The sequence below is a fragment of the Camellia sinensis genome, chromosome 15 (assembly GCF_055761805.1).
Source record: "Camellia sinensis isolate YWXY chromosome 15, ASM5576180v1, whole genome shotgun sequence".
NCBI lineage: Eukaryota > Viridiplantae > Streptophyta > Magnoliopsida > Ericales > Theaceae > Camellia > Camellia sinensis.
Window position 1 is genome coordinate 94,372,323 of NC_138975.1, and position 13,854 is coordinate 94,386,176.

Consider the following 13,854-nt stretch of genomic DNA (forward strand, 5'->3'; position numbering starts at 1 on the left):
GCCCAGCCCGGCCCGTTGACAATGTGAATATTCACATTGACATGTTAACATTCACATTGATAGGAGTGTAAAATTAGCCTGCGCCCCGTGGCTACCGAAACCTGCCCACGGCCCATGGGCGACCCGGGGTGGGCCCGGCCAGCCTGTTAACAATGTGAATATTCACATTGACATGTTAACATTCATATTGATAAGAGTATAAAATTGGCCAGCAGCCCAGGGCGGCCCCGACCCGGCCCGTTGACAATGTGAATATTCACATTGACATGTTAACATTCACATTGATAAGAGTGTAAAATTGGCCCGTAGCCTATGGGCGGCCTGAAGCCCAACCACAGCCCGACTCGTGACATTGTGAATATTCACATTGACATGTTAATATTAATATTAATAGGAGTGTAAAATTTGCCCGCTGCTCGAAGCTTGCCCGCGGCCCGGGGTAGGCCTAGCCCGACCCGTTGACAATGTGAATATTCACATTGACATGTTAACATGCACATTGATAGGAATGCAGAATTGGCCCGCGGCCCGTGGGCTGCCCGAAGCCTGCCCACGGCCCGAGGCAGGCTCGTTTGGGTCCGGACCCAATAGAAAGATTTTTCAAAAGATTTTTTAAAAGGAAAATGATTTGGAGCCCTAAAAAAGCCCTCCCTAATCCCCAAAACGACATCGTTTTGGGGAACTTTTTTTTTTTTTTTTTGCCTTGGTTTGAAAATTCGGGGGATTAGGAGGGGAAATTTCGGGGGACATAGCACGGCCCTTTTTTAAAAATATTTTGAATTTTTTAATTTAATTTATTTGGGTATACCTCAAAAGGTAATTTAAAATTTAAAAAAAAATATATATATATATATATATATATATATAGAATGTACTGAGAATAATTGTACCCTAAACAATTTAATTGAGTGTACTAAAAAATTGAGCTCACTTACCAATATGAAAGCTGTCTTGCTAGCCTAATGGATGGGCTGGCCCTAATCACTACAAAACCCCCCATCAACACCAAACCCAAACCCAACCACCAAACCTCCATTATGAAAGCTGTCTTGCCAGCCTAACGGATGGGCTGGCCCTAATCACTGCAAAACCCCCCTCAACACCAAACCTAACCACCAAACCTCCACAAATCCATCACCACCACGGATCGACCATTTGCCCCTCTCCAACGCCACCACTACAAACCCATCATAATAGCCACAAATTCAGCACCTCCACTAATCGACCACCGCATCCTCTCCCCCTCTCACCAACTCCAAACCAAAACCCATCACTACCTACCAACATCAAACCCACACAGGGAAGAGAGGTGTAGGAAAGAGAATTGTTGGTCCATCATACCCTTTGGATGACATGGTCCAGTATGATTGGTTGTCTGTAAACCAACATCTTTTGAGAAATTAGTAAAAAATTGACTTTTGATTTTTTAGCCATAAGAGTGACATGGTCCAACCAACATCTTTTGAGAAATTAGTAAAAAATTGACTTTTGATTTTTTAGCCATAAGAGTGACATGGTCCAGTATGATTGGTTGTCCGTAAACCAATATCTTTTGAAAAATTAGTAAAAAATTGACTTTTGACTTTTTAACCACAAGAGTTAGCTTCTTAGGTAGTGACTTGGGTAGAAAAGCTAGCTTTTTTTGCTAAAAAAAAGCTAAAAACTAGCTTTTGCTAGCTTGCCAAAGCAAGCTAACTCAAACTTAACAAACTAAACTTTGAACACATTTCTTTTTAAGTTCATCACTAAAACCAACAATAACAAGGATAAGAAGTATTAACGATGCAAAATTAAATCAGATAGAAGTTTGTCTTACAGTTTTTTCTTTTTTAACATAAATTCTAAACCGTTCGAATCATTAAAAGGAGACCCGTAATAGGACCCATGGGCCCAAACCATTCAATCCAGATCTGGGACTGAACGGGATCTTCCTCCCAAAAGCACCATTTCTGTCTATACATATTTTGCACCAATAATAGGAAAGGGCGCAATAAAAAAGTTCATAATCATCACTACAAAACAGTAACACCTAGACAAGAAAAAATATATATTATACACAATTAGCATTACACATAATTTCAGAAGAGTTCTTGAACTTCTAAAGAAGCTCATGTACGGGCCGCGATACATTTCGGTAGGCATCCCAAAAGAGTATGACCATCAGAAGGTTTGTAGGATGAAAAGAATTCTGGATCCTGCTCAAGAGACACTGCATAACTTTCGAGAACATTAACTATCTTCTCAAAATGGGGGCGCTTGTTCGGATTACTTGACCAGCATTGGTTGATGAGACTTTTAAATGCCACGGGGCAGGTAGATGGCAATGGTGGTCTTGCATTCTGCAAAAATTCCAAACTGATTTAGTACAGGAAATTAAAAGATTCTCCCGGTGCACAAGAGTAACCATTATATTTAAAAGCTTGAAGAACCACTTGCCTCATATCATATCCACCAGTCAAATCTAACCACCAAAAAAATACGTCACATATCCATCCAGAAAATGCATATTAATTGACGTGTGCGTGTGTGCGCGAGTCTGCTCCTTGAACCTTTTTTTTTTTTTTTTTTACTTCTCATTTTCAAATCATACATATTCTTTGGGCTTTTATGATATTCAAGGGCACAACAATAAACATTTAAGTGAAACCATTTTTGTGTTCTATTTTACGTATCTACACCATATAACCCACAAATTTGATGAAACACACTCCTGCACAATTTCAGAGATACCAAACATGCTTTAGAAGCTCCAAAAAGATGTCCACCATGTGCTAAAAGATATTCCAAAATTGTCATAATGCACCTTACTTTTTATTGTTTTTTAAACTCAGTATCCAGCCCAACAGAATGACTTATCCAGGGGACCAATCCCAGTTTCCACCAGCGGGGGTCCAATTAAAACCAGGGCAAAACCCCATATGGACTAGCTCCAAGAAATTGTTTGCACCTACAAGGTTTCAAACCTAAGACCATGGAGGGAGCACACCCCCAAGCCAATCCCTTGGGGTTCATAACGCATCTTGCTCATAAGCCAGGCTACAAATGCACCTCCCATCTACAATAGCAATAGAATATTATCAATTCTGTTAGGTTTTTATTCTTGACAATCCCGTTTGACAAAACTCCTTTCAGTTGTACTTATTTTCGCACTTTTTATTTCAGTGAAGCTATGAGTTTTTAGATGCGAATCCAACCCGAATTGTGCCTTGCAGAGAAGTTTTGTGATGTTAATTCTTTCAAGATTGCCACTTCGCTGATTATGACGGGGATCGAGCTGCCCGGTCAGCTCGCGGGGGTCCAGGGGGCAGCGCCCCTTGGCGGGTCCGGGGCAGCGCCACGGCGGGGTCGAGGGGCAGCGCCCTTGAAACAAAATGCAAAAATGCATTCAAAGTTGCCTCCTCGCTCGAGCGTCCATGCCCCCGCTCGAGCGGAGAATGCTGAGTTTCAGAAGTTTGTGCGCCTGCAAAAATACTGGATGTTTTTTCCCGCTCAAGTGGAACTTGCCGCGCTCGAGCGTAGGTCCGCTCGAGCGGCCAATCCGACGCTCGAGCGGAGATCGCGGGACAGTTTTCTATAAATACGTGTTTCAGTCCAAACTTAGGATAACTACTCCAGATCTTCTTCTTGAGTTCTAAGGTTTATATCTGGAAATATTTTGCTAGTTTCTTTGATATTTTGATTGAGTATTCAACTCATGGTTTAAAGAGTACACATCAAAGGATTATTTGTTTGTTCTACACAAAAGAGTGTTGTTCTTCGGTGGATTCTGAAGAATTTGAGCCTGAAGCTTTGGTGGATTCTGAAGTGGCTCATCGTCAAGACAATTCAGAGGTGAAGACAGGATTGGAAGAGACACATAGAGGTTGGTTCAATTCGGGCGTAGATTCACTAGGTAATTGAGAGTATACCTGTGTAATTCATTTATATCTTCTTAGTGGATTATTTTGTGGCCGTTGCCCGTGGTTTTTTTATCACAGTTGGAGGTGTCCAATTGTGATTTTTCCATGTAAAATCGTTGTGTTGATTTGTCTTGATTGTTTGATTGGAATTGTTATATATTGCTTAAAATTGATACATAATCACAAATCAATATCTAGGGGATTTCTAGATTTTTCAACAATAGTACATACGAAGTACCCAAAATAGTACACCTATGGACCACAATCATTCTAGGTATAGCCCACATCCTACAACTTAAAATCTACACCATACATATCATTTTCAAGGAAAAATTTCATGGTACATAGTATTTTTCCAATCGATATAATAGGGGTAAGAATAACTCACAGAAATGAAACCTGAATCCCCTACCAAAAGGCAAGTAGGGCAGGTAAGATGGCATTCCATTGGGGCTGATGTAGATGTACATTGTATATGTGGTAAGGGAATGTAGAGTGTGGAGAATAACACAAATTTATGTTGGAAATACACAGTGGGCTAGACACACCTCAAATCACAATGAGGGAGAGAAGTGAATAGGAAAAGAATACTCGGAAAATTTACCTTTACCACACTTCCATTTTCATCCGTAGAGTACATAACTATTTATAGGATCCTAAGAACATGAACCAAGACTTCAATGAGTCATGACCCTTCTCCTACATACATGAACTTTATTTACCTACATACATGAATATGAATCACTCCATGCATGTATCATGTGTTCATAGACTAATCAAAATTAAGTTTACTTTCCCACAATTTCTACTTTTGGCATGGTTTTCATACTTCAAACAAGGAACCTACATTGGAACTTTGGGAGGAAGTTCAATGCCACAGTGAATCAAACTAGAATGGGAATGGAGATAGGTTCACATGACACATTACGATCAAAGGCAGTAGACTCTCTTATGTTGACTATAAATCAAAAGTTTCTCGGCAGGTATGTCTAAGAATGTATTTCCAAGGACATGACTCAACACTCTGCATGCATTATATCTTCGGATATAATTAGAGGCGACTATACCTTTCCCAATAGCATCAACAAATGTTTCCAGCACTACCTGTCCTTGTAGTTCCTTTGGTATGAATCATACCAGTTTTCTTGCTACTTGAGAAGGCATTTGTTTTCATTGCATATGGACATAACAGCTTATCTGACTTGTCCTCTTCTCAATAGGTTCAGCTCATACCTCCTTGATACTCCGTCAATCAATTCTTTATTATTTTGATAAAAGCATTATACAGGAAACTTTGCTATAAGCCTATAATATTTTCAAATTGATTCATTAATCTTGTACAACCATAATTATGATACGATTGCTTGTGACATACACATAAAAATGAAAGTAAGACTATGCAAGAAATTGATTTGTGGGTATCTATATAACCATTGTTGCGAAGTAGGCCCTGCAACTGCCATATCATCTCTAACTCAAACAAGAATCTGAATGTGGTGAGCCAGCCTGGTGCGTCATCTTCAAAATTGGTCATTGGAGTTATGGGCCTAACTTAATTGGGGCACATAAACCATCAAGTGTGGCAGCTTGGCCAGTTAGCATGCATAACACCCTAGTTTCAAGTCATTGTACCAAGGAACAATCCCGTAACATCTCAGTTGCATCTCCACCAGAGCATTGCATATGGGGCATACCGAAGCATGGCTTGGAGCACCACTTGGAGAGAGGCCGAGTTGAGTGATCCGTCAAGGTTGGGAAAAAGGCCTAGGAATTAATCCCCGGTTGGGATCACTGGAGCATTGATGGCTTAGAGGCTAAAGCTGAGGGATCATCAAGGTTGCCCGGCTCACCTCCTCGAGCTAGCTCCATCTTGAACTATCTTAGAGAGAGAAGGACAACCACAAGTAGACAAGGCCATTGTTGACCAAGGTATAATACTTTAGAAGATGTAACATACCTAACACTGCAACTCTCCCTACAACTCCCTTGATACAACCCCTAAGCCTATCATCCCTACCAATTGGCACCCCACAATTTTCAGATTGCTGAACCAAGGAGCAACACCTCTAAATAAGGGAGGCTCCATGCATACATTGAAGAAATCTTTTATCACCGTCTTCATCTCCAGCAAGAAAAAGATCCCTCTGTTGCCGCTTTATCTCTCCCCTAAGATTGGCCTAACTCTCACCCCCACATCCAGTGGTTTCATGCCATCTTAGTGCCAGCCGTCTTCTCAAAAGGCAAACCCTTAGCCCATCTCATCACCATTAGGGATGTGCAAAAAAAATCGTCAACTCGCCAAGCCACATTGACCCAAACCAACTCATGTAATTTAAGAAGGTGAGCGGATTAGGTTGGGCAAGTTGGATGATAAAATCAACAGGTCAGTTAACCTGTGGTCTAATATTTGTTAACTTACCTTCAAACTGACCTAACCCATCTATATATATAGGTAAAATTACCTAGCATTTTTTCACACACAACCTCTCCCTAACCTTAATATCATTAATCAGATGACAACTTCCCCTCATTGTCATCCTACATTTATTTTTCCCATATTTTGATTGTTTTGTATATTGATAGTGAAATATGATCTTGAACAACATGCCACATTTGATTAATTCGTAGGTTTTGTAATGGGATTTTGAATAAATAATACATTTTTTGGTTGAAATTGTAAAAAATATATATATTAAGATTGTATGTTCATTGATGTTCTTCCTCATTCTATATTTTTACATGCAAAAACCGTTGGTTTGAAACTGCCAAAATATTAAACCAACCCGCTGATTTTGAGGATGAGCGGGTTGGCAGCAGGTTGGAAAATTTTCAATTTGACAAGGGTGCATCGGTTGATGTTTCCCCAAAACAAACCCAAATCAACACATGCACACCCCTAAACAACATCAATCACCCACAATATTCTAGATAAAAATAATAATAACTGCTTATTGAAATGCAAATAGAAAAAGAAAGGGTAATAATTACACAAACCATCCTTGAGATTTGGAGAAAATACAAAAGTTCCATAGTTTTGGTATAATTACACCAACCTCTCTTTTAATAAGACTAAAGAAATCAAAACTAATGCAGATGGTGCGAAGACACAAGAATAAACAATGAAAATACATTTTCGTATAACAAAAAGGTCAACATTATTTTTCCATCCATATGATTAACGAATTATTGATCAAAAGGGAGCACAGTGCTATGTGAATCAAAGCTTTAAAGGAGCTCAATGTAATTATGCCAAAATTGTGAAGCTTATTGTATTTTATCCAACCTCAAATGAGGACAATGTAATTTACCCAAAAAAAAAAAAAAAATCTCGAAAACCTCAAACAAATTCCAACTAACCTTCCAGAAATATTTGCAACCATTAAAGAATTTCAGTTCCCCAGATAGAAGTTCTAAAGACCTTTGACAAGAGGTTTACAAAACTAAATTTTGAGTTGAAAAGAAGTACAACGGAGGTGGAAGCAAAAAGGGTCAGGAACGGTATGAATAGAATCTATAGTCAACATTTTTCATATTAATGATTAGTGCAAGAAGCCTATTCCTTAAAAGTTCCATATGATGCTACAGCAATGCCTAATAAACTATAATTTTTCAGCAAAGCCGCCCATGCCTACGTTACATGGACTCGGATAGGAGTATCGGGTGCAGGTGTGTGTGTCCAAGCATCAAGACCTTCATAAATCTAAATCATAAGATACTGGGATATATATACAAAAGTTAGATATGGGTACGGTGACACATCATTGACACACACACATGTATATATATTGCATATTGTACGACATTCTTAGATAAGGTGTTGTATATTATAAAAAATGTACTTCAAGTTATACAGGATTTAAAGAAATATGGAATTTATATCTCTCCTCTGTGTGAGAGCCCATAAATGTTTATTTACTAGCAAATGCTAGTTTCTTCTTCTTCAAACATCACAAAAATTAAGAGGAAATTAGATATGGGAGTCAGACATGTCACACTATTACCCTTACCATTTTTTTTGATAAATCACACCATTACCCTTATCATATCTAGTGGATACAGTACTTTAGAGGAAATAGAAAAGTTCATGTAACACAGGCTCATGGTGCTCTTAACAATACAATCTTCAACTATGATGCGGACACGGACACAAACACGAAACACAGCAATTTTCAAAAAATTGGGACACGGGCAAGGCAGGGGACACGGCAAATTTTTTTTTTTTTTATAAATATTTTTATTTTAATATACGTTAATTATTTTATTTATTTATTTCCTTTTTTAAATAATGTATTTTTAGTAATTTTTTATTTTATTTTATTTTATATACATGTGTTTTTTTTATTAATATGTATAAGTAGTATATATTATGTTATATATACTTATAAAATAATATGATTTTATTAATATTATTTTATATATACTTATATATATATATATATAAGAGATAAGAACGAAAGCGAAGGGACAGAGACAGCGAGAGAGAGAGAGAGAGAGAGAGACAGAGACGCGAGCGAGAGAGAGACAGAGAAGACGACGCGAGCAAGACATGGCTCAATGCGAGACGAGATCAATGGTTCGGTGGTTCGATCGATGGTTCGAGTCACCTGGATGTTCGACGACTGGAGTCGAAGGTTTGTCTTTTCACTCTCTTCCTTCACACTCTCTCTCCTCTGTCTCTACTCCTCACCGTGTCTCATGCCGTATCCAGATCTGGACACGCGTGTCCCCGGCGTGTCTCATACAAAAATAATAATTAAATTAAAGGGACACGCCATCTGGCATGTCCCGTACGTGTCCCCGGCGTGTCCCCGTGTCCGACACCGCCACGGCGCCGATTTTGCCGTGTTCATGCTTCATAGATCTTCAGGCATCATACTAAGTGGCTCCACAAATACGGTTCAAAGTTTCATAGTTTCTAATCATTTACTTTTAGTCCCTGGATATCTTAGATAAACCATTAAATTTAGTTATTTAATTAATACTTCTATGACTGACACAGTTTAGTCTTTAATCTTCATGCGTGTATGAATGTATTGAGAATGAGAAATAGAAACTTTTACCAAGATGGGGAGCCAAACAAAAATAATATGGACCAGCACCATCTAATAGATTGCAACTCCAACCAACTTAACAAAACCAGAATTTTCTCCCTAGTTTAACTATATTGCTTCTGTTTGCTCTATGATTATAAAGCAGCCCTTCCTCGTTCAAAATTCTAACCTTAAATTTACCATTGAAGAACAGAGTTATGGTATCTGTTCTTAAAGGTTCCTATTAGTTCATTCTCAGATATCTGCGTAGTAAAATTAGGAAAAGCAAATGGTTGTCCGACTTACGATGATGGGAAATTTGAAGTACCAAAAAAAAAAAAATTCTGAATATCAAATTCGGAAACTCATCCAGTGATCACAATTTCTTGAAATACCAATTTACTAAGGGCGTCCTTCACTGAGCCATGCTTCGAATTATGATACTGACAGACTTGCTTCAGGTTTGAAGTTAAGACCGAAAAGAGTCCCTTAAACATTGTCTATCCTTCCAAACCTATGAAAGGAATTAAAGTTGAGAAGGATCAAATGTCATTTCCTGCCAATCTATATGAACAAATGACATAGTAGCATCCATATTAGTAGCTAAATGATTTCAAATGAGACATCTATCTTTCAGCAATCTGGTCCTTTTAAGAGAGAAACAGTGTTTGAGCTGGTAAAGATAATCAAAAGAACAGTGAACCCATTACTGTTAGTATAGCCATAAATCCTAGTTTCATAAGTTAAACCTTTGCACGTACATACGCAAGAGATACAAGACTTTATGATCAAGCTTGGTATCAGAGGTAAGAAATTATAATTGTCAAATGTAATCTATCCAAGACATGAGAAAAGGTCGTGCAGAAGAAAATGGGGTATATGTTCATGGGATTGCATAAAATGTATTCATTACAGGATGAGACACGCACGTAAGAGCAGGCTTCCTGTGTGAAAATAATCACAAAAGAAAGGCCAGATTCCATGAATGTACCTTTTGGCAGACAGCAAATGCAGCCTGTTCAGGAGTCATATTGTCAAATGGTGTCAATGCAGTTAAAAGCTCCCAGAGGACTATGCCAAAACTGTAAACATCAACTTTCTTTGTATGATGTTTTTCTTTGATCATTTCCGGTGCCATCCAACGGTAAGTACCTGTGAATCCCTTTGCACTGCCACATTGAGATTCCAAGCATGAGATTCCGAAATCTGCTACCTTCACACACATATCTTCACCAAGCAATAAATTTTCTGATTTGAGATCCCTGTGAAGTATCCCTTGAGAATGAAGATATTGCATCCCATGTGCAATGTCAAGGGCCAACTTCAGAACTAGGTTAAGAGGAAGTGAATATGGCTCCTGCTGATGCAGGTATTTTCTCAGTGAGCCCCCAGCCAAGTACTCAGTGATTATACAAAACACGGGGGCCTTTTTACATGCTGCAACAAACTGCATGAATAAAGTGGAGAAATACAGAGCTCAAACAAGTAATCAAATAGGAAAGTTTAGTTCCACAAACCAAATGAAATTTTTTTTTCATGAACTCAAAATAAAATGCAGCAGACTAGCTGATTCACCAATTTTGCACATGCTTTCAGCAAATGGCAAGAGGATTTTGTGTGCGGTGTGTTAATGTGTGACATTAATACTGTCCAAAGTGTAAAGCATAATAAACAATGAAGGAAGAAGTCTATGTTAAATTGAACATATTCATAGCAAAAGGGTTTGAGACATCAAAAAGTCCAATTGGTCATGCATCAGTTAGTTATGAAGAGGTTGAAAATTCTGCACTAGTATAAAGTTATTGGTATGGTAATTTTCCCTCTTCATGACATATTGAACATTGCCACCTTATAACAGATCTCTGTATCGCATGCAACTACAACTGGAAAATATGACCCAAAATTTTGAAATTATTTTTACGATGTCTTCAATGGCATTATGGCACATAAGTAATAGTCATAGAATAGAAGCATTCAGTATATGAATTATGATCCTTTACAATGAACCGTAGCCAGATTCAAGCTGGAAGTTTGTAATTTAAAATTGACCAGCATCCACAGCACAGTTAACAAAAATCTCTACTAAGTACCATTGACTATATAAATTTATTAAATCCAACTGAGTGGAAATTATTATTGATTCATCTTACATTCTAATTGGGGCCAAGCATTGGGGTAGCATGTTGCAAAAGTTATTCTATATAAGATTAAGTTAGCTAACCGACCTACTTAGCCACCCAAAATATTAAATAAGGCAAATGTTAATGAGTGTCCTGGAGCATTATGGGAATTTATGTAAAAATATTTTTAAAAAGGTCAAAGCTAAAAAGAGAAAAAAAAGAAAAAGAAAAAGAAAAAAGTTTTGAAATAAATGTAAAAGGTTTTGAAATTAGTGAAAATTATCTTGTGTTCTTCAAATTTCATTCCTTGTTTTTTTTTTTCGTCTTTTTTATGCCCTAGGGGTGTTGGCAAGACCCATAAAATGTTGAAGAAAAAAACTCATATTCGTTAATTTGGGAGTTATGGGCTTTTACATTTGGTTCATGCATGCAGTGGAGTTGGTGGTCCTGGGTGTATTAATATGCAAGTAGTGGAGCAGTGACTGATGGTGTTAATGACTATAATTCCTAGGGAAGAAAGTGGGTCTTAATATTAGTGTGTGAGTTACACATTAGGATCTTATATATAGCCAAGTAATCTATTTATTGGGAAAATGTTAGTGTAATGAGAGTGAATTAGTATGAGTTTTGCAGTATGAGTGAACGAAAGATTTCAATTTTCTCCTCTAATTATTTTCCAAATTATTTAAGTAATTATTATATAGCCCTTTTATTTTCCAACATAAAAATAAAATAAAACGCATTCACAAAAATAAGAAATCTCTTAGGATATTAGATCAAAAATAAAAGTAAGGATGTGCATTATGCTAATCAGAAGAACTTGTTTTTAACAGGTTGCAATCAAAGAAAAGAAATAATCACCGCAGCAATGGTCCCACCGCCAGTGCCAAACCTTCTTTGGAAAGAGAAGTATAAAGGCTAAAACTTGAACGATGCACACAGAGGTAAAGCGAAATCATGGGCAAGAGAAACAAGACAATGTCGATGAGGATCACAGAAAACACTCTCCTACTTTTAATTGCTTAAAAAGGGAAAGAAAGCATATAATTATAGGCAAAAAACTAGTGTGGTCCCAAATTAAAGCCTCATCATTGAAGGGGGAAAAAAAAACTCTGTTCTTGTGAATATGAACTTCTTTCTTGACCATATATCACTTTTCCATCAAATGCCAACTTCATTGTACAAGTCTTTACTCACCTATACATGTAAATATGTAATAGAAAACCGACAATATGAAATCATTGGAAGCGAACTTACTGAGATGATATTAGGGTGGTGCAAATGAAACAGCAAAGCAACCTCAGAAGTGAATTGCTTCTCCAGAAAAGCAGCCAAGTCTCCGTCTTCCTCGGGCAGACTTATGAGCTTAATTGCCACATCCATTTGCTTATATATCCCTCTATAAACTCTACTATGCCTCCCAGATGCAAATTTATTGCCTATAAATAGCTGCGACATGTCGGCGCTCCATTCTTCTTCTCCTTCCCCTTTAATCTCTGCACCAGATGATACCAAATACTTGGACCACGAAACGGCTCGCTTGTATTCACCGAGAGAGAGTCGTCTCTCGAGCTTGACATTGTTGGAAATCTGCTTAAACCAGAGAAACTTCTTCATGGATCAAAACCAAAACTTAACAAAATCATCAAATCTAAACCAAATGTATGTTCCAAAACCCCCAATTTGTGCATAAACTTGACAAATCGAGCGAAATAATCAAGTCTTGTTTCCTCACTCAACTACATTTCGAAGATCTTCAGCTGTAGTGTATTTGAACCAGCTCATCGTAAATGACCTCGAACAAGAATTCGAAGAACGAAACACTTTTTGCTGATCGAACCTGCTAACAACATCAACCACATTCGGCAGAGAAACAGTGTGTGTATATCTGTATCTATCTACTCATCTACACACGTACATACACAAATATGTATATTCAGGCCCCAAATCGATTAGTTGAAATCAAAGTTAAGACAAACTGAGTTGAGAATCTAGCAGCATCACCATTTTCAATACAGATTTCTGCTCAAGAAAGCTATGGAAGTTACGTTTGCAGAGAGGAGAAGCTACAATCAGATACAGAGAGAGAGAGAGAGAGAGAGAGAGAGGGAGAGAGAGAGTTAGGGTTTGGAACTGAGAGAGAGAGAGAGAGAGAGAGAGAGAGAGAGAGAGAGGGGTACTGTTATTTCTGGTGGTAGTGGAGTGAGCATATGGAGGAGGGAGGAGAGCGGTTTTGAGTCTGTAAATCTTGCATTCATAACGTGCCAACATCTACTCCTGAGGAGACAAACCGGGTTTGTTGATACTGACAGCCCCCCCCCCCCCCCCGAATGAGGATCCTCTCCTTGCAGCTCTTGTACTTGCGCCCGTCCTTGCAGGCCTTCGGGTCTACTTTTAGGACCAATTTTGATAATCCGAACCGTTTATATTTTATGATTTATTCAGTATATCATACCTGTAAAAAATCAAGTTGATCGGATATTAGAAAGTATGTGTTCGAAAAATTGAACTAAAAACTATTTTTTAAAGAATTTAATAAATAGTTTTCCGAACATATGCTTTTTGATATCCGATCAACTTGATTTTTTACAGTTATGATATACTGAATAAATCATAAAATATGAACGGTTCGGATTATTAAAATTGGGCCTAAACGTAGACCCGAAGACCTGCAAGGACGAGCGCAAGTACAAGACTGCAAGGAGAGAAACTTGGCTCCCCCCCCCCCCGACTATCTCTTTTGCATTTTGCCCCTTACTTTCCACTTAAATTCTCAGCAATGCCATCAAATAAAATTTTAATTTT

The 13,854-nt window shown here is 38.0% G+C and overlaps 1 protein-coding gene across 1 annotated transcript; it reads right to left on the reverse strand.

The window, feature by feature from the left end:
* Positions 1–1,774: 1,774 nt before the first annotated feature.
* On the reverse strand, positions 1,775–13,376 carry LOC114309529 (serine/threonine/tyrosine-protein kinase HT1). Its single transcript, XM_028255271.2, has 3 exons — positions 12,307–13,376; positions 9,921–10,376; positions 1,775–2,339 (listed from the first exon to the last, which is right to left on the reverse strand). The coding sequence occupies exons 1-3, from the start codon at positions 12,664–12,666 to the stop codon at positions 2,109–2,111; spliced, it is 1,047 nt and encodes a 348-aa protein (XP_028111072.2). The 5' UTR covers positions 12,667–13,376; the 3' UTR covers positions 1,775–2,108.
* Between the last annotated feature and the right edge of the window lie 478 nt (positions 13,377–13,854).